Raw genomic sequence first — 23,069 nt, 5'->3', positions numbered from 1 at the left:
GCATCGGTTGATCAAAAAAAAAAAAAAGAGAGATTGCATCAAGTATAATTTGCCTTTTTGTTTTATTGGAAATTTATGAGCTTCTTGATCCATAAAAATTAGAGAGAGAAAGCTTCAGTTTAGAGAGAGATCAGAGAGAATCCTCCTAATCAGTGAAATTAGGCAAAATAAAGTCCACTTTCTACTTTTGTATAATTAGGTCAATCTCATCCACCACCATACTCTTCTCTCCCATTCTCATCCTTCTTTCAATTACGGAATTAGGGTTTCATTTCTCTAAATATTCACCTCTTTCATTGAATCTTTAACTTCAAATTCTCATTTGAATTCCTCTCAAACTAAATGGAGAGGAAGTCCAATGATCTTGAGAGATCTGAGAATATTGATTCTCAAAACAAGAAGATGAATCTAGAAGAAGAGAGGCCTGTACAAGAAGCTTCTTCGATGGAGAGAGAGCACATGTTCGACAAAGTAGTAACACCAAGCGACGTTGGGAAACTAAACCGGCTGGTGATCCCAAAGCAACACGCAGAGCGATACTTCCCTTTAGACAATAATTCCTCAGACAACAACAAAGGTTTGCTTCTAAACTTCGAAGATCGAATAGGAATCTTATGGAGTTTCCGTTACTCCTACTGGAACAGTAGCCAAAGTTATGTAATGACTAAAGGCTGGAGCCGTTTCGTCAAAGACAAGAAGCTTGATGCTGGCGACATAGTTTCTTTTCATAGAGGTTCTTGTAATAAAGACAAGCTTTTCATTGATTGGAAGAGACGACCAAAGATTCCTGATCACCAAGTCGTCGGAGCTATGTTCCCTAGGTTTTACTCTTACCCTTATCCTCAGATACAGGCTAGTTATGAACGTCACAACCTTTATCATCGATATCAACGAGATATAGGAATTGGGTATTATGTGAGGTCAATGGAGAGATATGATCCAACGGCTGTAATTGAATCTGTGCCGGTGATAATGCAAAGGAGAGCACATGTGGCTACTATGGCTTCATCAAGAGGAGAGAAGAGGTTAAGGCTTTTTGGAGTGGATATGGAGTGCGTCAGAGGCGGCCGAGGAGGAGGAGGAAGTGTGAATAGCACGGAGGAAGAGTCTTCGACTTCCGGTGGTAGTATCTCACGTGGCGGCGTTTCTATGGCTGGTGTTGGCTCTCCACTCCAGTTGAGGTTAGTGAGCAGTGACGGTGATGATCAGTCTCTAGTAGCTATGGGAGCTGCTAGGGTTGATGAGGATCATCACTTGTTTACAAAGAAAGGAAAGTCTTCTTTGTCTTTCGATTTGGATAAATGATTGATTAATTATGAGATTAATCAAAACTTTAATACACATTATAAATGATTATTATACATACTAGAACCCGTGTCCGCGCTTCGCGCGGATTACATATTTAATTAAAGAACAGTTTAATTAAGATTGGGAGTTTTGATGTTTCTGAAAGTGTAAGTTAAGTTTTGTTTCTTTTATAATGCGAAGACGTTGGAAGCGGTGATCATTTTTTTATAAACTAAAGTAAGTTTGAATAATAAATTATGTTGATGAATTTAATATTCGTAAGAGAAAATAATATTTGAGTGTACTTATTTAATTGACGTAGAAAGCTGTAACGTAAATTTTAAAAAAGTTGACTGGTGTCGTTTGCTATGAAGTTTAGGATAGCAATTTATTCCTCTTTTGGAAGCGTTGTATGATATCAATATCGTTGTCAAAGTAGAAGCGCGATCCAGGTGTGGTTATGAGTGATAGTTTCCCTGAAAAAGTGAAATATTTGTAAGCATTTAGTTTGACATAAACTTTATGTTTAGTTTATTACCTTCATGTAACCGTAGAATGATACTTGGGATGATTACGATTTGGTTTTTTTGGTAGATATGGGATTTAACTCCCTGAAATTAGACGTCTCTTTGTCCCATAAAGTTAAACGTACCAGTTTGGATCTACAAATAATTATTGTATTATATTTCAAATTTTTATATTTTCTATATATCTAGGGTATTAGGGTCATTTTGGGCATTTTTCTACATGTCATCTCTACAATTAAAAAAATAAACATGAGACAGATAATTTTATTTAATGTTGGTAATATCTTATGCATCATCTATAAAATAAATATATATTCATATATAACATTCCAGATTTAGTAATATTATTATTTTTATATAATTATACAATTTGTATTACTAAAGCTTTTTAAAATATGCAATTTTTAAACATCTAAATATCTAATCATATGATATTTAGTTTCTTATATATCTACAAAATTTTAAAAATATTGTTTAGGCCAAATGTTTGATAATTATACAATTTTATATCATTTTTATTAGTTTTATACAATTTGATATAATATATATCAAATCTATATTAAATTTTATTAAGATAATAATAAAATTTATAACATTTAATAAAAATTATTTTTAAATATAAGTTAGAACAACACTAAGAACCTCAATTGAAATAGCATAATAGTGGGATGCGTGAGAAGCTTTGTGATTCAACATGCCTCCGGTCACTGTGACGAAAGACTAAACAAAAGCATGTAATTTCATAAAATAGAATGAGTTTTTTAGTTTCTTGGTATCATATACCGTAAATGGATATTGGGCTGACTTCAGTATTAACTGGGATTCAAATAAATTGTTTGGGCTTCATAATTGACATAGATATCAGTCCAGTCTCAGATGAATAGGTAGATTGATTGGCCAGGAATTTTCTGCCTATGTGGCACATCTTAGAAGTCTCCAAAATAGCTGCTTTTATATAGTAGGATAAGTTTATATCTTATTTGGTGTCGGACTTCTGTAAATTAATATACATTTATGGATAAATTGTTTGCTAATTAAATACAAAGAATAATAGTGTATGAACCAAAAGATTTTTTTGAAAAAATAATTTTAAAAACATAGAAGGAAAAAAATGAAAAAAAAAGAAGCGGCATTTATACATGAAGATCACTTTTAGAATTTTTGGAGAAACAAATGCATATTCTGATTTCTGGGGAATTTAATTTAAAACTTTACCTCAAATTTAAATATCACTTTTTAAATTTATCTTAAAAAGATAACTATTTTCTTTAATATTTTAAATTTGAAAACTAAAATTGACATTATCATTTATAAATGTTTGATGGAGACAAACAACATGTATGATGTGGACAATGCTGGAAACTAACTCCTCCTTTGTTTCTGGGAGCGAGACGAACATTGTTTTTTTGGAATAAATTCATATTCTCTCCTTTTCAAAAATGTGAATATTCCAGAGAAATTTTTTTTCTTCAAAAATACATATTTTATATTTTTAATTCAAATTTTGTAAATTAATAATGAAAAATTGTTAAGTTTAAAAACATTAATTATATTTTTAAATTTTTATTGGCTTAAAAATATAGGAAATATAAATTACAAAAAAACTATGTATTTATAACTAAGTTCTAATATATTTTATTAAAAAGTGTTAAAATTCTAAAACATGTATTATTTTGAAACGGAGAGAGTACTTATTATTCCTCTATTTCATAAGTAGCTAATTTGAGAAAGATTGTTTTTGTTTCAAAATATAATTAGTTTGAACATTTTAATGCACTTTTGTCTTTGTTGAATATTGTGTGACTAATTAAATTATTTCTGTTTTTTTATAATTGGTTAAACTTATGAGTATTAAATAATAGTATTTTTATGTAAAATTACTTACAATTTGAAACAGTGGGAATAGTTTCTAAACCAAACGAATCCAAGACACTTCAACTTTTTTTCTTCTTAAACGGTTAATCTTAGATTTACGTTCCAACACTAAAAATAAACAGAAGTAGACTCAAACTAAAAAATATTCACTAAGTAATTTTGTTGAATAATATTGTTGTTACAAAAAAAATTCACTAAGTAATGAAAAAATAATATGGTTGGTTGCTTTAATAACACACACTTTATTATTGGCATGTGATTCAGCCTTAATGCCCTATCGCTCACTCTTTATTAGCATCACGTAAAATTAAAAAAAAAGAGAGGCTAAAGAAGATGCAAACAAAGCCCAGCCCACTCCAAATTAAATGAAAACGTGAAGCCCAGAAGCGACTTAAGCCTGTTTGACATGTCCAAACGAAATGTTCTGATTGGCTGATTATTTTTGGTGATGTGGCAGCCTAGAGACTCAGCATATTGGCCTTTTAGTATAGTATAGATTATATATATTTATGTGACACAAGGATGTCGCGCGTTCAAGATAATTAATGGATATCATGTTCTTTAAAGATTTGAATTTGGTTTTAGATTGTTCTGATCCAAATTTGTTCTTCAAATGAGTTCGAAGTTTTTTTCAAGTGTCTCCTATTAGCTTGTGGGTCAGAGTATACAGAACATAAAAACCTGGACAGCTAGGGATCAGTGTTAAACTTAAAACAATGTCCCTCTGGTCAGAAACTAATCAGAAGATATGGGGTGTCTTAGAAAAGTGATGTAATTTGCAGCATTGTGTGCATACTGACATTTAATGCTTATTGACCTTTTTACTTTCTTTAGTTTATTTGAGATGGCTGATGTCTTGTTACTGCTGCATTTTCTGAACCAGTTGCTGCTGCTCAATTAGTCAAGCAGATTATGCAGCTTTTACATTTCAAATAAACTTCATTGTATCTTATACAATTAAAAATAAAATAAAAAGAAGAGCTTTTTCATCTGGGTAAGATGGAAAAGGTATGATCTGTCACACATATATTGCTGATGCAATAATGGTTACAGAAGTAAATAGATTTTTTTAATGTGTGTGTGTCTGTTATAGAAGACATACGTAGGAAGTGTTAATTTTAGGTCTTGTTCGGTGTGTTTATGCGTGTGGTTAACTCCGATCTTTTAATTGCATTCCACTGGTTATTTAGGTTTTAGCTACAAATGAAATAAACTTAAAAACTAATTAATACAATGTGAAAATTATATAATATATACATAAATCTGATATAGGATATATCTAAATGTGTGTATGCATGTTCTTATTTTTCATGATTTCTGCACATATAGTCCCAGACGTTAATTAATTAGTATATATACCATCATAAAATCTAGGGCTTATAGCTACCTAGTTCCTAGTATAGTATAAACTATAAATGTATTTTGATGTGTATAATTGTATAGCGTCAGTGTATTGGTAGAATGTCACATTATTAAACGATATTAAGATTTTATTCAAGCTTTTCATGAATGATACTACGGATAATAACAAGTAAACTAGAGCCTTTTGGAAGGCTTGAAATAAGTTTATAGTTATAAACACAGTATATATTTGTCAGTTATAGGTTTTTACTTTTTAGCATACTGCGAAGTAAGCCTTTTTTGGGAACAAAACTACGAAGTAAGCCTATTATGTTATTTCACCATATATGATTATCGATGTTAACTAAGAACAACCACATTGGTGCTATTTAGACAGGGCCGGCGGATCCAAAAATAAATCCAAAAAATTAAAGAGTTGCTGGTGAGTATCGTGGTTTGGGGAGGGGGTAGAAATTTGACATCCCTAGAGTTGATCTCTTACCATTTGCTGAATATTTTTTTACGAAGAATCGTACCTTAAATTTATGTTCTTCTTTTTCTTACTTAACATATTTATTATTATTGTTTATGAAGTACTCTCTCTAGAGACCAGCATTAATGATGTTCTAAGTATCTCAAAATAAAATGAATAAAAAATTAAAGGGAAAATTGTTTTTTTAGAGCAAAAAAATGGTAACTATGTCCCTTTATACTAATCTATACTACTTTATGTTCCATTAGACTAATTTTTTTCAAAATGGCAGTAATGCCCTTAAAATTGTAATTTTTTATTTTTTTTTCGTTTTTTTTCGTTTTTTGTTCTTTTTTCGTTTTTTTATTATTATTTTTTAAAATCGATTTTTTTTTTCAAAATATAAAAGTGAATATTCCCAAATATTTTGTTTTCATATTTTTAGGAACTGATTTCTTATCCGTAGAATACAACTAATATGTAGAAATCGGTTTTTACAGTTTTTTAGAATTATAGTAATGTTTAGATTTTGATTTCTACATGTTTTAGATTTATAGTAAATCTGTAAAAGTCGGTTTCTACGTGTTTTAGATTTATATTAATGTGTAGATTTTGATTTCTAAAGATTTTAGAACGATAGATTAAGCGCGGAATGTGTATTCTAAATATTTTTAGAATACTCCTATTTATGTAGATCACGTATTCTAAACATCGTAGATTCAATGAAAAAAGTGGATTTCGTTTTCTACTTCGTAGAATGTCATTTCTACTTTATTTAGAACATAATATGAAATTTATAATTTTAACTTTTTTATAACTGGAAAAAATATCACTAAGTTCATATAGGTATTTTATCAAAAGTTACTATTTTTCCAAATTTTTTTTGTTTGTAAAACTATTTATTAAATTTATTTTCAAAAATATTAAAGGGTGTTATAGGAAAATATAACACAAAATATATATTAGTCTAAAGGGACATAGTTACCATTTTTTTGCTCTAAAAAACAGTTTTCCCAAAATTAAAAAAATTAGGAATACAAAAACAAAAGATGGAAAGAGAGAGCAAAGTGTTCTCATTAGAGAATCCCCATGTTCGAGATTGCGCTAGGCGTGAGTCGGGCGGTCGATCTACGCCTAGCGAGTTGTCAACTAATCGGAGTTTAATCGGAGAGTACTCGGGGAGTAGTTTTTGTATTTTTTAATTATAAATATACGGATATATATTAGCATAAGTGAAAATGAGACAAAGATGCATAATAGTCTAGTGGTTTGTGCTGGGTTTAATGATGTTGGAGGTTGCGGGTTCGAAATTCCATTAGTTAGTCAATTCATTTCTTTTAATTAAATGCGACTTGTGAAAAAACTTTTAAAATTACTCATTAGTTTGTCCCACATCGACAAACTAAGAGAAGGAGAAGTCATGAAGTCTCTTATAAATACATAGATAACTTCTCTGCCCTTCTTAGACAAATGGGTCTATTCTATGGGCCCCAATGTTTGTCAACAACGGCCAGTTTTAAGTGGTTTAAATCGGTATTAACCGGTTAACCGATTAATTGTGCCGATTTGGCAAAAGCGTGGCGGTTGACCCGCGCCGAGCCTTTACTCGGGCGCATAATCGGGCTAGGCCCCGCGTTTTAGAACCTGGGAGAATCCTAACAAAAAAAAATGGAGAAACTTTCATAACATGTGACAGTTTGTTATTAGTTCATTTTATCTTTTATGATTTATAATTGAATTAATAATCAAATTCTATTAAACTATCATTATTTTAGCTATGAGATAACCCATTATGAGAACCTTAACGATGGCCATGCTCTAAGAAATGGTTATTGAATTTATAATATATACGTGTGTGTGTGTGTATGGTGTGTCCGATTTCTAATTTTGTGGGAATCTAAAATTAGAGAAAGAGTATATAGCTATAGATTTTTAGCATTAATAGTTCGTTAAACGAAAGCAAAAACAGAAGCATGTCAGCTAAAGTTAACAGCCTACACATACCGTAGCTGTGAAATAAAAGCCATCGAAATCAGCGAGGGCTATTTACCTATACATCACATAATGTAATCATATAATTGCCTATGTGTATGTGAAGGGCAGATGAGCTCTTGGACTGTGCTACGATAATGATGATTAATATACAGAAGCCACGTATTCCCTAAAGAAGAATTAATAAAAGAAAAATCAAATCAATTTAAAATTGAAGGCGATAAAATAATTCAAATTTCTATTAGTACCTTTTTAGTGAGCCAACATGGGAAATGAATATTTCTTTAAGAATTTTGAGTAATAAAACTTTCAACTAAACTGAATAGTAAAATTACCATTCAACTAAAAATTGATGATATAAATCTTCAATTTTAGTTGTGTTAACGTCTTTCATCCTCCGTCACGGTATTTTAAACAGAGGTTGACATATGTTAACATAATTAAATTTTAAGGTCTTTTTCGTCAAAATTATGTAGTTGAGGAGTATTTTACGATCCATCTTTAATTGATAAGTTTTATCACTAAAATCATTAATTTTTTTTAAAAAAATTATCACTTGTACATTTTAAAACTCTTAATAATTAATTTGTAAGTCAACTAATTTATAAATCCTTATACATTACTTTAACAAATTTATAAAGTTTTATAAATATTTTAATACATTTACAAATGATTAATGACGCTTAACAATGATTTTAAAAGATCAAAATATGGTTATTTGCGATACTTCAAAAAATATGAAGTAAATAAATAAACAAGAAGAGTAGATCAATATATCAAGAGCACAATGTATTGGTTCAGAAATCAAAAAGAAAAGAACAATTCTGCATTATTTTCCTACGAAGCAAAGGCCAGAAATCGTGTAAATGGGAGAAAAATGTTGATGTCCTAGTCTAAGCATGAAGACTGAATTCTTAAACTAATTATCCTATATAACTTATAATTATTTTATTTTATTTGGTAATAGTGATATAAGAAAACTTCATATATGTTTCCTCCTTGATAAAACTTTATTGCTTTACTTCATGTTTCTATAATATCACGAATAACCACACATTATTTCATCCTAATAAGTAACATAAATTATAAGAGCTTAATAAAATTATTGTTAATATTTATTAATCTCATTTGTAAAAGTATTAAAATATTTATAAAGCCTTATAAATTGGTTATAATATTGATCAAATAATGTATAAGGATTTATAATTAGTTTTAAGGGCTTGTAAATCGATTATAAGAGTTTTAAAAAAATGCATAAGTGATATTAAAGGTTTTGAAAATTTAATGATTTTTACTAAAACAACTCTAAACTAAAGATGGATTGTAAAATAACGCATCGACTAAAAATTCGACGAAATAAACCCTCAACTTTAATTATGTTAATCTCTATCACCTTCTGTCTAAAATATTGTGACGGGAAATGATATTAAAGTTGAATGTTTATTTCTATCTTTAATTAAGGGGTTTTATACTAAAAACCCTTTCTTTAATTCAATCTTTTGTATACAGTTTTGAAATATTTAAGCAAAATAAATAAATAATTCTGACAAAAGAAATACATTTTTTAGCACAGATGAACATCATGTTTAATGATGAAAATCTATACTATACTAAAAGGGAGATATAAGCCATGGAGAGGTTGTCCACATAGGATAGAAAAATCAACCAATCAGAGAACCCGAAATTGCCATGTCATCTCATTTATTTTTCGTAAAAAATAAAAAAACAATGCGAATGTGAGAATCGAACCCGGGTTAGTATGATATATATATAGGACAGTTACCACTAAGCCATTGAAACTTTCTTGGACACATATACAAAAACCACTAAGTATATAATCACAAACTCTTATGTACATTTACAATAATATGAATTCAACTTTCAAGACTCCGATACTTTGTTTTGTAAAAAAAAAATAAGTAAGTGACTAAGCTAATATATTCTTAGAAAGTGTGAGAACGTTGACAAATATGAAAAATCATAGATTTTTGTTTTCGTGACAAAGTTAAGATTTTGTAAAAGTAAGTTTAACATATAAATTTTCGTGACAAATATGAAAAAGCATAGATTTTTGTAAAATTTTGACAAAACAACTCATAACATACTTCTCTAATGTCTTAATAAAATATTATTTAAGGGTGCAATAATTAAATATATTAATTCAATAAATTTTGTAATTTATAGACAAAACAATAACACAACAAATTTTGAAACATTTGTTTAACCTATCGATTTTTTTTCATGAGAATCCAACTAAACAAGATAAAAATAATAATTAGATTTACAAATATTTAATTACCATTTTATTCAATTTTGATTAATTTCAAATTGTCATAATGTATCTTTTTGAAGTTACAAATATGAAAAAGCATAGATTTTTGTACAATTTGACAAAACAACTCAAAACATATTTTTCTAATGTCTTAATAAAATATTATTTAAGGATGCAATAATTAAATATATTAATTCAATAAATTTTATAATTTATAGACAAAACAATACCACAACAAATTTTGAAACATTTGTTTAACCAATCGATTTTTTTTTCATGAGAATCCAACTAAACAATTAGATTTACAAATATTTAATTACCATTTTATTCAATTTTGATTCATTTTAAATTGTTATAATGTATCTTTTTGAAGTTACAAAAAAATAATGTTCTTTCTTTATTACACTAGCATTATATATAGATTCTATATACACAAAATAAATATAATATAACAACATAAGCTTGCTTTCCCTGATTCATATGAAAACTTTTTAAGTTATCCACCAAAGCAAATTAATTAAATCAATGAAATTGTTAAAATACAGCAAATTAATATATAATTTTATTTTAAATTAAATTATTTAAAAAGTGTATTTTCGTTAAAACAAAATAATAAATAAGTAAAACTGATTTGATGGTAATTTTTATGATATATATATATATATATATATCAATTCCGTGAAAGAAATAGAAGCTTAATATGGAAAAAAATCTTAAATACAAAAACCTCTAAAAATTAACAAAAAGACTAATAAATTAAACTATGATATCACTTAAAAGCTTCTTAGACCATATTAATAAAATATTTAAGCGATAATTAGACAAATTTGATTTTTTTTCAGCAAAACATTTATTATTAATTAGCATCAGTTATTTCAAGATGTTTAAGAAATGGTGGACAAAAAGTAGAATGGACATTAATGATATATGAACTATGAATAGTACTTTGTGAAGCAGACTTAGATAACATATCTGCACATCCATTTTCAGTCATTTTTGATGCCTAAATTCAATTTCTTCAGAGTAGTTATTCCACAAATAAATCGTATGAGATATTGTTTTGATATGTAGATTTGTTTTTTCAATGTTAAGAAGATTGATAACTGTAAAAATGTCTCATTCGTATATGATATGTCTATAACCGAGTCTCCAACATGATTCAAGTTTGTTTAAAAAGTAAATAATTTTATTTTTCTTATATTATATAATCAATATATATTATTTACTGATAATAAAAATATAGTTATTCATCGATCACAAATATCTATGCAAATATGTGAATCAAGTACAACAATCAAACAACATAATGATTTCCACAAAGAAAATTTAAAAATATATTTATGTTTTTTTTGTCATCATATATTTATGTTATGTAGTCATATTTTATATTTTTTAAATAATGTAATACAATATTATACATTATTTTTTTAGAATTGAGAAATACATATATCAGTTAGACAAATTAAGCGATAATTAGACAAATTTGATTTTTATTTTGTGAGCAAAAAGTTTATTATTAATTAGCATTACTTATTTCAAGATGTTTAAGAAATGATGGACAAAAAAATAGGATGGACATAAATGATATATGAACTATAAATAGTTTTTTGTAAAGCTGACTTAGATAACACATATGCACATCCATTTCCAGTCCTTTTTTATGCATAAATTCAATTTTTTCAGAGCAGTTATTATACAAAGAGATTGTATGAGATATTGTTTTGATATTCAGATTTTTTTCTTGATTGTTAGAAGATTGATAAGTGTAAAAATGTTTCATTCGAATATGATATGTCTATAACCGAGTCACCAACTTGAGACAAGTTTGTTAAAAAGTAAATAATTCTATTTTTCTTATATTATATAATAAATATATATTATTTACTGATAATAAAAATATAGTTATTCATCTATCACAAATATCTATGCAAATATGTGAATTAACTACAACAATCAAACAACATAATGATTTCCACAAAGAAAATATAAAAAATATATTTATGTTATGTAGTCTTATTTTCTATTCTTTAAATAATATAATACAATATTATACATTATTTTTTAGAATTGGTAAATACATATAATATCTTATCCGCGCGTAGCGCGGTTAAAAAATCTAGTGATTTATAATAAGCTTATTTGTGATTTAGAGAGCTTGACACACAGCGTAAAAACATACAAACACAACTTAGAACATACAAACACAACACGTGTATTCTAAGTTGAGACAACAACTCAACTTAGAACATACAGACACAAAGGAAAAAGAAACCATTCAACATGTGATCAACAGAAGAACATGATACAACATCTCAAACACCAGTCTTGAGATCAGAAAACACCAACGAGAAGAGAGAGTCCGAACAAGAAGACCCAAACGATATGAATCAATAACAAAGCTTATCCACGTACAGAATCACTTCCAGCGTTACTTGCGTCGCAAGCTCCTCTTTTGACTACACGAGCTCCATTGCACGCTGCGTCGTCACAGCCGCACGAGTACGTGACCCCATCGGCTCCGCAAACCAGATCCTCCTGGACACAGTTTGTTGGGCAAGCAAATGGATCCGGAACCCCACCGCAGATGTCGCCGCCAGCTTGCCCATCCGCAGCTTGTAAACCGATCAAGCAGAAAACCAGAAAAAGTAAGGCAATTCTCACTGAGAACGACGCCATCATGTGAATTCCATCGAATGATCGAAACCCTAATTTAAGGAGATTTGGAGATTTTTCTCAGACATTGCGTGTAACCTTGTTGTTTGAATTTAGTGGTGGTACAGCTGGCCCCGCCCACCCTATTTGACAATCAAGGGAAACCCGTCAATAACGACCAACAACAAAAACTACACGCTGCTTTTATAATATACTACGCAAAGAGCCCGTGCAATATTGCACGGGAACTCATTATATTTTATAAAGAATATATTATAATCTATATATGCCTGATAAAAAAATTAAATCATATAAATAATTAAATTAAATTTTGATGATTAAAATATGATTTACAAAGTATTCAAATATATATATATATATATATTTTATAAACCTTAATGTTCCTTTTAATTTTTTATCAAAACACATATTGCATACAATTGTGTCTTCATCCTTTTTAAGTTTTTTCATACATTTTTCACATGATAGTTATCTTCAACCACTTTTTGAACAAAATGCATTTTTTTTTTTTGCATGATATATAATTTTTTTTCCTATTTAAGACATAATATTAAAATTATTAGTTTATAATTTTAAACAATTATAATTTATATGTTGGTAATTGTTATTTTGTATATTTATCTACCTGCTTTATTTATTGAAAATGAATATTCAGAAAATTGATTATTGTAATAAATATATGTTGATTTACGTTAATATAACCCGTCTCATTTATAATATTTTTTTTTAATTTGGGAGAGTTCTTATAAAATACCAACACTTATTATATAAACTAACACATTACTTAAATAAAACCAATATTTTTTAAAGCAATCCCACTTTGAGATGAAAAGACACCTTGTTTAGATGAAAAGTTGCAACTTTGACATTATTTTTTTCACCATTTTATTATTAGTAGATTAGTGAAAATTTGATTTGAAAAAATGCATGGGAGAGACTATTTATAGATTTTTTAAGGCCTATTTGAATAGTCACAACCCTTCAATATGAATAGTCGCATTCTTCTAATACTCACAACTTCTCACTTTTTAAAAGATACTAGTGAATAGTCACAAATTTTAGACTATTTTTAGAAGGACACAACCTTACAACATATAACTTTTAGAAAAGACACAACTCTCTATACATATTTTTCAAAAGACACAAATTGAAGTTCACAACCTTAGGAATTAATTGGAAAAGACACAACCTTACAACATAGAACTTTTAGAAAAGACACAACCCTTTACACTACTTTTTCAAAAGACACAACCTTTCAACATAAGTGCATTCACAACCTTAGAAATCAATTGGAAAAGACAAAACCTTCCAACATAGAACTTTTAGAAAAAACACAACCCTTTACACTTCTTTTTCAAAAGACACAATTTTTCAACATAAGTGGATTCACAACCTTTGGAATTAATTGAGATTGTTATTATTAGTAGATAAACTAGCAAACGTCACTCTCTTTAGTCACAATCTCGGTTTGCTGGTTTACCGATTCATCAATTTATTTTGACCCCACGTAATGGAAAATTTCGTACAGGCTTGGTTATGCATGTTCGACATTTAAACAAAAAAAGAAGATCTCAAGTAATCAGAAGTGCCAAAATGAGTTCACACCGAGGTCAAACAGGATGGTAGTTAAATGATCTTGGACTCTTTGGCCTTTTCTAAGAGCATCGTTATTTAGTTAGAAATATGTGTGTGATTCTTTCAATTATTAATATTTTAATTTTAATTTTATGATTATTTTTTATTTATTTAAATTGAATTACTAATTATGCTGCATGTGTAAAACAATCTTTCAAAAATATTTATTCTCGTTTGAAAGCTTTTCTTCTTTCTTTTTCTTATTTTATGATCAGTTTTCTTATTATAGAAATACATGTGAGAGATCAACTAATGATGATACGCTAAGACCATGTACTATGGTTCATATAAAAACAATGCATATTCATAAATCTTATCAGTTTCTTTAACCTTTCTTAAACGCAAAAGTAATGTCGTTTTCTTACAGATGTATGAAAACCGAGATTGTAGTATTTTTATTGGTTAGGTGGACTACGTAAAACGCACCGTTTCAGTAAAGTGCGATTTTGGAGGCGATTTTGGGTTTTAGGGTTGTGAGGATGGATTCGGCTGCGCCGCCGGGTTCGCCAGTCTCTCCGACGAGGGATAAGGGCGAAACGGAGGTTCGGGATGAGGGTTCGACGGTGGGAAAGTCAGATACTTTGGCAGAAGTGAAGAAGGCAGTCCCAAGTTGGCTCTCTGTAGCACAAGATAAGAAGGTTTTGAAGAAGTTCGAAGTGGAGGTTACAAACAGGGGGGGATTACACTCGGTGGAGATCCCAGATGATGTTCTAACTACTTCGACGCTGTTGTGGGAGGATTTTGTGATGGGGAAGTTTTTCGACATCATTCCTCACGTAGCGAAAGTCCACATGGTGTTGAACAAAATTTGGAAGTACGGAGATTCATCGGCGAAGGTAGATGTATACGAAGTGAACGCAACAACAATGAGGTTCAGGGTATCGAATCCGAAAGCCAGAGAGAAGATTCTGAAGAGAGGAATGTGGAACATCGCCGGAGTTCCGATGATTGTTACAAAGTGGACGCCAAGGTCTGAGGAAGAGAAGCAGGAGGAGGAGGCTGTTCCAATGTGGGTTCACCTCCGGGGAGTTCCACTCCACATGTTTTCATGGGAAGGTCTCAGCTTTGTCACGAGCGCAGTGGGATACCCAGTGAAAGTTGCACCCTGAGACTATTGCGTGTACTAATTTCGAAGTGGCCAAAGTCTTTGCGAAGGTTGATGTCTCAAAGGCCCTGCCTCAAGAGATAAACTTTTCAAAGAATGGTAAGGAGTTTGTTGTGGATTTCCACTTCCCATGGCTTCCATCCAGATGCAAGCATTGTGATAAGTGGGGGCACACAGAGGAGGTCTGTGCAGTGAAAAGGAAAGACTTGGGGAAAGGTGACTAAAGGAGGGGAGGAAATCACACAACAACAGGAGATAAATAAAGCTTTGGAGATTGTGCGAAGTATGGAAACTACAAACCAGCAGAAGGAAAATAATGGGGAAGGGATGAAGGATTTGCAGAGTGGGAACACGGGAGTGGGCAGAGCAGAGGTAGAAAGTGTGAAAGAGGTAACACAACAGTTGGAACCTGTGGAACAGTCGATTAAGGAAGCAGTTAACACAGTAACAGAAGAGGCAAACAATTGGTCCAATGTCTCCCCGGTGAGAGTGGGAAGATCACCAGTGGTTACTCCTCAGAAGGCGGTAGATACGCATATAACGGCTTCAAAGTATGCTGTTCTTAGTATGTACACGGATGATGAGGAAGATGAGGAAGGGGAGATTAAAGCAACAGAATCAAAGGCTGGTAAAGAAGTCGGCACTGAGGATGGTGTGGTTCAAACTGACACCACAGTGGCTGCTCAACAGATAAAGGAGGGGAAAAGCAAAGGCGGGAAGGCAAAGAAAGCTAGGTCACAGAATGTGAATCCGATGGCTATGAGCACTAGGTCTTCTTGTCGTCATCATTAATATGTCGAGTTTCTTTTGGAATATCTGCGGCTTCAACAAACCTTTGAAGCAGTCCGTGGTTAAAGAGTGGTTGAGGGGAAAAGATATGAAGTTTGGTTGTATTTTGGAGACTAGAGTGAAAGAGAAGAAGGCTGAAAATTTTTTGAAGTATGTGTTCAGAGACTGGTCAGCAATGACAAACTATGAGCACAGTAGAGGAGGTAGAATTTGGGTTCTTTGGAGAGATACTGTCCGTATGACTCCGGTCTACAAAACGGAGCAGTTAGTTACTTGTTCGGTTACTTTACAAGATGAAGAAGAGTTTTTCTGCACATTTGTTTATGCTAGCAATCAAGCAGAAGAAAGGAAAGAGTTGTGGGAGGATCTTTGCCACCATCACAACTCCCCTATGTTTAAAAATAAGGCGTGGATAGTGATGGGAGACTTTAATGAGATTCTAGACAGTGGAGAACACTCGGGAGTTGATAATCTGGTGAGATGGCCGATTGGAATGCGAGAATTTCAAAGGATGGTGCTTCATTGTCGCTTTTCAGATATGGGTTATCAGGGGCCGCTATTTACATGGTGTAACAAGAGAGAAGAAGGGCTTGTCTGCAAGAAGTTGGATAGAGTTTTAGTAAATGATGTGGCTCTGCATAGGTTTGCAAACGCTTACTCTGTCTTTGCTTCGGGAGGTTGTTCAGATCACATGAGGTGCTCGATTAAACTCCTTCCTGACACAGGGAAGATCCGACGACCGTTCAAATATGTGAACGCTATAGGCAAACTCCCCAAGTTTTTGCCTATGGTTAAGCAGTACTGAGAGTCCACCGAGAAACTATTCCATTCGACCTCTGCCATGTTTCGTTTCTCCAAGAAACTAAAAAATCTGAAGCCTTTGATACGGGAGCTGGGAAGAGAGGATTTGGGAAATCTCACTGTTAGAACAAAGAATGCTTACAGCTCGCTTTGTGAGAAACAGAAAAACACATTAGCTAACCCTTCTCAGAGTGCGATTCTGGAGGAAGCTGCAGCATATGATAAGTGGTTACATGTTGCAGAGATAGAGGAAGACTTTCTTAAGCAAAGATCTAAGCTTCATTGGTTGGAAGTGGGGGATCAGAACAACACAACTTTTCACAATTCGATCAAGACCAGACGAGCACAAAACACAATGAGTGAGATCAGGTGTCAGGATGGAAGCTCTGCTACCACACATGTACAAATCAAAACCGAGGCAGAAAGTTACTTCTCAGAGATTCTCAACCATGTTCCACCTAACTTCATAGGGGCTACGGTGGACGAGCTGAGGGACCTCCTTGATTTCGAATGTACTACTGAGGACTGTAGTCGTTTGCAAGATGTCGTCACAGCGGAGGAGATCAGAGAGGTGCTCTTCGCCATGCCATCAAACAAATTCCCGGGTCCGGATGGGTATCCTTGCGAATTCTTCAAAACTAGCTGGTCAGTAATTTCTCAGGATTTCACAATAGCGGTTCAATCAGTTTTTCAATTTGGTTTTCTCCCGAAAGGCATCAACTCAACTATATTAGCCCTTATCCCTAAGAAGACTGATGCGCTGGAAATGCGAGATTATAGGCCAATTGCTTGTTGCAATGTGCTATATAAGGTTGTGTCAAAAATTCTTGCCAATCGTCTGAAGATTTTACTACCAAGAATCATATCAGAAAACCAATCTGCGTTTGTGAAAGGAAGACTGGTGATGGAAAACGTTCTGCTGGCATCGAAAATAGTAAAAGACTATCATAAGGAGGAGATTTCTCCATGCTGTGCGATGAAGATTGACATCTCAAAGGCGTTTGACTCGGTTCAGTGGACCTTCCTTCTAAACAGCTTGTTGGCGATGGGTTTCCCTGGAAAGTTTATTCACTGGATTCGGTTATGTATCACCACCCCCTCCTTTTCGGTTCAAGTAAACGGTGATCTCGCTGGTTATTTTCAGAGTGCTAGAGGATTGAGACAGGGATGTTCTCTCTCGCCCTATCTATTTGTGATTTGTATGAATGTTCTGTCTTTAAAAATTGATAAGGCAGCGAGAGACAAGAAGTTTGGGCTTCACCCCCGGTGCCAGTCTCTGTCGCTTACCCATCTGTGTTTCGCGGACGACTTAATGGTGTTTGTAGAGGGTACTAAGGAATCTGTTGAAGGGATTCTTGACGTTTTTGAGAAATTTGAAGTGTGGTCGGGTCTCTCCATCAGTTTAGAGAAGTCCACTATCTATATGGGAGGTGTATCTGAAGTGGAGCAGGGTAGGATTCTCAGAAACTTCCCTTTCGCTGTGGGTGAACTCCCGGTCCGTTACTTGGGTCTTCCCTTGATGACTAAGGCCATGAGGAGGCAAGATTATATGCCACTGCTGGAGAAAATTAGAAGTCGCATATGTTCTTGGACTAGCCGCTTTCTCCCGTATGCAGGACGACTGCAGCTTATCAGATCGGTTTTGATGAGTATTGTAAACTTCTGGGGAGCGGCTTTCAGATTACCTGGCCAATGCACCAAGGAGATTGAACAACTCTGTTCAGCTTTTCTCTAGTCTGGCCCGGAACTTAAGTCGACAGGAGCAAAAGTGGCTTGGCAAGATATATGTAAGACAAAACAAGAAGGAGGGCTAGGCATAAGAGCTTTGAAGGAAGTAAATAAGGTGCAGGGGCTTAAACTAATTTGGAGATTGCTAGTGGGGGACTCTCTCTGGAGCAAATGGATCAAGTCAAACCTGCTTAAGGGGAAAAGTTTCTGGGAGGTTAGTCTCACGTCTCAAGCAGGTTCGTGGATTTGGAGAAAACTCTTAAAGCTTCGAGAGGTAGTAAGATCTTTTCACATGAAAGAGATTGGAAATGGCCGTCACACTTCTTTCTGGTATGATAACTGGTCTAACTTGGGTGTGATGTCGGATTTACTGGGGCCTCGTGGGGTGATTGATCTGGGAATTAGGCGTGAAGCCACAGTGGAGGAAGTTCTGCTAAATGAACGGAGGAGAAGAAGACACAGAAGTGCTATACTAATTGAGATTGAAAAGGAGTTGGAGCAAATCAAAGAGAAACAGAGGTATGAAGTGAAGGATATTGATTTGTGGAGAAGGGAGTCAGGGTTCAAACCAAACTTCTCAACCCATGAAACGTGGAAGTTGACAAGGGCAAGTGGAATTCAATGCGATTGGGGAAGATGCACTTGGTTCTCTCAAGCAACGCCGAAATTTGCGTTCCTGACTTGGCTAGCTATGCGAGACAGATTAGCTACCATGGATCGAGTATCAAGCTGGAGCCAAGGTGTTGACACAACTTGTATCCTATGCAAAAGTGCCTCTGAATCGCGCAAGCATCTTTTTCTTTGAGTGTTCTTATGCTTCACAGCTATGGGAACACCTCATGAGAGGAATTCTACGCAGCACGTACTCTGTTAAGTGGGATGAGCTCATAAGGCTACTTACTGATTCGGGCATGGATAAGAAGAAGCGCTTCTGTTTTCGCTACACTTTCCAAGTGACTCTATACTCCCTGTGGAGAGAACGAAACAGGAGGCGGCATGGTGAGCAAGCTATGCCGGCAAGGGTTTTATCTAAGCTCACTGATAAGGTCGTTCGTAATAAGCTCAGTCTGACTCAGTTGAAAGGTGTCAAAGGTCTGGAGAACATTTTGCAGTACTGGTTTGCTACTAGAGTGTAAATAGGAGACTGCTTAGACATGAAGTTTTGCTCTGGTTTTAGCAGAAAGTGTATAGGAAATGGGATAGGAGTAGAATTTCTTTCATATAAAGGTCTCACTTGATGTAAAAAGGTTTTTTAATGAATAAAATTTAGCATTCATTCAAAAAAGAAAACCGAGATTGTATACCAGATTACATTTTTTTTTGGAACAATACCAGATTACATTTAAAATATAAAATACCAATATAGAAATGTTTTACTTTTTGATTTTGGAAAATCACCCAATTGTGTGATCAACAAGTAGAACTCACATTTACTCCAATGACACTCGTAAAGATTCTGCCAATGCGAAGTTGCAAACAAAACAAAAACTGGGGGTTACCTGTAAATAATGGGCTTACTTTAAATTGAAGTTGTTGTACGAGAGACCCACTAAACGTGCATTCGTTTATCGACGTCATTAAACTCATTTTCTTTATATATTTAGGTTCTGAATCTTGATATGTTAATTTGTAGGAGAGAAACACGCGAGACACACCAAAATGTTGGAGGACATTGTGGCTTGGGCAGCTGAGCATCCTGAACCATCGACGTTGATGTTAGTCATGAGCGACATCTCACAAGACTTTCTCGATGTTGTTGATCTTTTGACGACCAAGAAAAATTACAGGTTTATTGAAGTGCTTCCACATCCACCACCACCACCACCAAGGCCACTGGTGCTGATTCTGTTGACTAATAATTCTAGTGACTAATGGTGATTCCAATGGCTAGTAGGATCTCTAAGCTAATAAATGTTGTACACCACATTCAGGGAATAAAAAAAGTAGAGTAGTTTTTTTTTAATGTTTTCTTGGTTGTGTGAGGGATCATCCGTCTAATGGAACTTATTAGATGCTTTAATAGAATAGATCTTTGGTGATTTTTATGTGTTGATTATTGTCTTCATTTGCATTGTTCTCGAGATTGCACTACGCATCAAAGTGAATAAGTGGTATAATTGTAATTGGGATTTTAATCTTCATATTAATCATAGTAAATTGGAACATTTGGGCATTGGTTACAAAGACCTGACAGGAACCAAGATCCGCTCAGTGTGACTTCAGTCTGAGATCTTACTGGGCTGGGCCTACTAGATTTAATTAAAATAGGCCCAGTTGTTTTACTCAATGCAGCGTAAGTTAGCATGAGATGTTAACGATATCACCAAACCACAGTCGCTTTACCCTTAAAAAAACAAGCTCGAGAGGCGGTTTCATCTGTGGAACTAGACACTCTTGTCTGAAGCAAAAGACATTCAACACACAGTCGTCGTCGTCTTCTTCTTCTTCACTTTACTCTTACAGCATCAATCAATCAATCAATGGCTTCTTCGTCTCCATCGCAGATGGTTCACACTTCTCGCACCATCTCTCAGGTTCGAAACTCCAACCCTACATTTTACAGATTTGTTTTCTCGATTTTAGTGTTTGTTCATCGAGTTTTGCTGTCCTTGCGTGTGTGTTGGTGTCTTAAAGTCCTTTCCTTGGTTTCTCTTTAGATTGGTGTGAGGTCGCAGCTCGTTTCCGCAAATCGAACACCTCAATCACTTCGCTTCGGAGCTCGTTCCTCACTATCTTCAAGACTACACTACGCAGCAAGCTTCCCGCTTAAGACAATCTCCGGAGCTTACAAGCTCCAGAGAACAGCTTGTGTTAAATCAATGGCCGCTGTAAGATTGAAAAAAAAACTAACTTTCTCATATAATCAATAGATATGTTATTCTGTTGCTTATGGATTAGTGTTGATAGGAGGAGGAGGAGGAAGAAGTGCTAGCACCTCCTCAAGCTAAAGTGACACACAAAGTTTACTTTGATGTGGAGATTGGTGGTGAAGTCGCTGGAAGGATTGTGATGGGTCTGTTTGGTGATGTTGTCCCCAGAACAGTTGAGAACTTCCGTGCCTTGTGTACTGGTAAGCTCTCTCTATCTTGAAAGTTTGTAACTTTGTGGCTAAGTAGGAACTTGGTTTATTCAGGTGAGAAGAAGTATGGGTACAAAGGCTCTTCCTTTCACCGTATCATTAAGGACTTTATGATCCAAGGAGGTGATTTCACCGAGGGAAATGTATGTTTTTTCTTCTTTTTCTTTTTTGTGATGAAAGATTGTTTGTTATGTCGTATGTGTGATTGATTTGATATGGTCTTACAGGGTACTGGAGGTATTAGTATTTACGGTGCTAAGTTCGAAGATGAAAACTTCACCCGTGAGTATATATTTATTTACTAACAAAGAAGCATTCTTGTTTTTTTTTTGTTTCTGTGAATATAGTATTTAATTGGTTGTATGTTTACAGTGAAGCATACTGGACCTGGAATCTTGAGCATGGCTAACGCTGGTCCTAATACTAATGGAAGTCAGTTTTTCATTTGTACCATCAAGGTAACAATTCTTTCACTTTATTTGTTATAAAAGTATAGATTCTTTAATTTCACAAAGTTTTGTTTTTTTTTTTTTTGGCTTTTGCAGACTTCATGGTTAGACAACAAGCATGTTGTGTTTGGACAAGTCATTGAAGGTATGAAGCTTGTGAGGAGACTTGAGTCTCAGGAGACACGTGCTATGGATGTTCCGAAGAAAGCTTGCAGAATCTATGCATGTGGAGAGCTCTCAATGGACGCTTGATAACCACCACCAAACCGGTGGATCTTTGTTCTGTTTTTTTTTTTCTGAATAAGAAACCAAAGATTTTTTTTTAAAAAGTTATATGGTCTTTTGTTTCTTTATTTTGGATGCATGATTTAAAAAAGTACAATAAGGTTATATTATTAGAGTTTTGTCTTTAAGCTAGAACCATGGTTGCAACCGGGGCTTGCTGAACAAGTGGCTCGAGCTTATTATCTTTGTTGTCTTCCCATAATTCTGGTATAGCTTGTTATGGATGCTGCTTAGTGCATAGTCTGCACCTGGAACTAGCACCGAGTCACCAATGAACACGGTTTTTAGCCCTGTTGCTTTAGCACTACCGATGTTACGAATACTATCATCGAAGAGCATCTGAAAAATACAAAAAAGATGCATAGAGACGAGTTTCTGTGTCTGAAAATGTAATAAGAATCTTGTTGCGACCTTTTTTACCACTTTGCGTGGTTCAACGATGTCTGCAATGCGAATGGCTGCTTCAAAGGTGTAAGAAATGAGCCGGTCACCATTTAGAAAATAAGAAATTTATCTATAAATTAGTTTGTATATATTACTCCCTCTGTTTTTAAAAGATGCATATTCTAGACTTTTCACATATATTAAGAAAACTCACTAAATATGCATTGTTTTTTGTGAATAACAATTTTCCACAACTTTTAGCTAATAGAAATTCAATAAACACCATTTATTTTTTTGAAACTTACAATTTTTCATAAAATCATACATTGAAAAGGTAAAAAATGTATCTTTTTGAAACAATTTTTTTTTCCAGAA

At 33.3% G+C, this 23,069-nt stretch overlaps 3 protein-coding genes and 1 pseudogene across 3 annotated transcripts; 3 read left to right on the top strand and 1 right to left on the bottom strand.

Annotated features, from left to right (window-relative positions):
* LOC106443539 (B3 domain-containing transcription factor NGA2-like) lies at nucleotides 1–1,363 on the top strand. Its single transcript, XM_013885094.3, has one exon. It carries the CDS (start codon nucleotides 343–345, stop codon nucleotides 1,303–1,305), a length of 963 nt encoding a protein of 320 aa, XP_013740548.2. The 5' UTR covers nucleotides 1–342; the 3' UTR covers nucleotides 1,306–1,363.
* A 10,523-nt stretch (nucleotides 1,364–11,886) lies between these two features.
* On the bottom strand, nucleotides 11,887–12,537 carry LOC106449049 (annotated as a pseudogene).
* A 6,252-nt stretch (nucleotides 12,538–18,789) lies between these two features.
* On the top strand, nucleotides 18,790–20,369 carry LOC106447744. Its single transcript, XM_013889717.1, has 3 exons — nucleotides 18,790–19,218; nucleotides 19,322–19,589; nucleotides 20,131–20,369. Exons 1-3 carry the CDS (start codon nucleotides 18,790–18,792, stop codon nucleotides 20,367–20,369), a joined length of 936 nt encoding a protein of 311 aa, XP_013745171.1.
* Nucleotides 20,370–20,824: 455 nt separating this feature from the next.
* Nucleotides 20,825–22,438, top strand: LOC106444986 (peptidyl-prolyl cis-trans isomerase CYP20-3, chloroplastic-like). Its single transcript, XM_013886448.3, has 7 exons — nucleotides 20,825–21,031; nucleotides 21,155–21,325; nucleotides 21,405–21,567; nucleotides 21,631–21,719; nucleotides 21,804–21,858; nucleotides 21,949–22,034; nucleotides 22,122–22,438. Exons 1-7 carry the CDS (start codon nucleotides 20,978–20,980, stop codon nucleotides 22,275–22,277), a joined length of 774 nt encoding a protein of 257 aa, XP_013741902.1. The 5' UTR covers nucleotides 20,825–20,977; the 3' UTR covers nucleotides 22,278–22,438.
* The last annotated feature ends 631 nt before the right edge of the window (nucleotides 22,439–23,069 follow it).

Source organism: Brassica napus, chromosome A4, assembly GCF_020379485.1.
Source record: "Brassica napus cultivar Da-Ae chromosome A4, Da-Ae, whole genome shotgun sequence".
Lineage (NCBI taxonomy): Eukaryota > Viridiplantae > Streptophyta > Magnoliopsida > Brassicales > Brassicaceae > Brassica > Brassica napus.
The sequence above is the reverse complement of the archived record's forward strand: the minus strand, read 5'-3'. Positions and strand labels throughout refer to the sequence as shown.

Excerpts from the sequence above, each read along its gene's own strand:
- LOC106443539 (XM_013885094.3), top strand. The coding sequence starts at position 343 with ATGGAGAGGAAGTCCAATGATCTTGAGAGATCTGAGAATATTGATTCT.
- LOC106447744 (XM_013889717.1), top strand. The coding sequence starts at position 18,790 with ATGAAAGAGATTGGAAATGGCCGTCACACTTCTTTCTGGTATGATAAC. Across the intron at positions 19,219-19,321 it reads GATTAGCTACCATGGATCGA|CTATGGGAACACCTCATGAG; the intron begins GTATCAAGCTGG and ends TATGCTTCACAG. Across the intron at positions 19,590-20,130 it reads TCAGTTGAAAGGTGTCAAAG|GAGAGAAACACGCGAGACAC; the intron begins GTCTGGAGAACA and ends GTTAATTTGTAG.
- LOC106444986 (XM_013886448.3), top strand. The coding sequence starts at position 20,978 with ATGGCTTCTTCGTCTCCATCGCAGATGGTTCACACTTCTCGCACCATC. Across the intron at positions 21,326-21,404 it reads GTGTTAAATCAATGGCCGCT|GAGGAGGAGGAGGAAGAAGT; the intron begins GTAAGATTGAAA and ends TAGTGTTGATAG. Across the intron at positions 21,568-21,630 it reads CTTCCGTGCCTTGTGTACTG|GTGAGAAGAAGTATGGGTAC; the intron begins GTAAGCTCTCTC and ends TGGTTTATTCAG.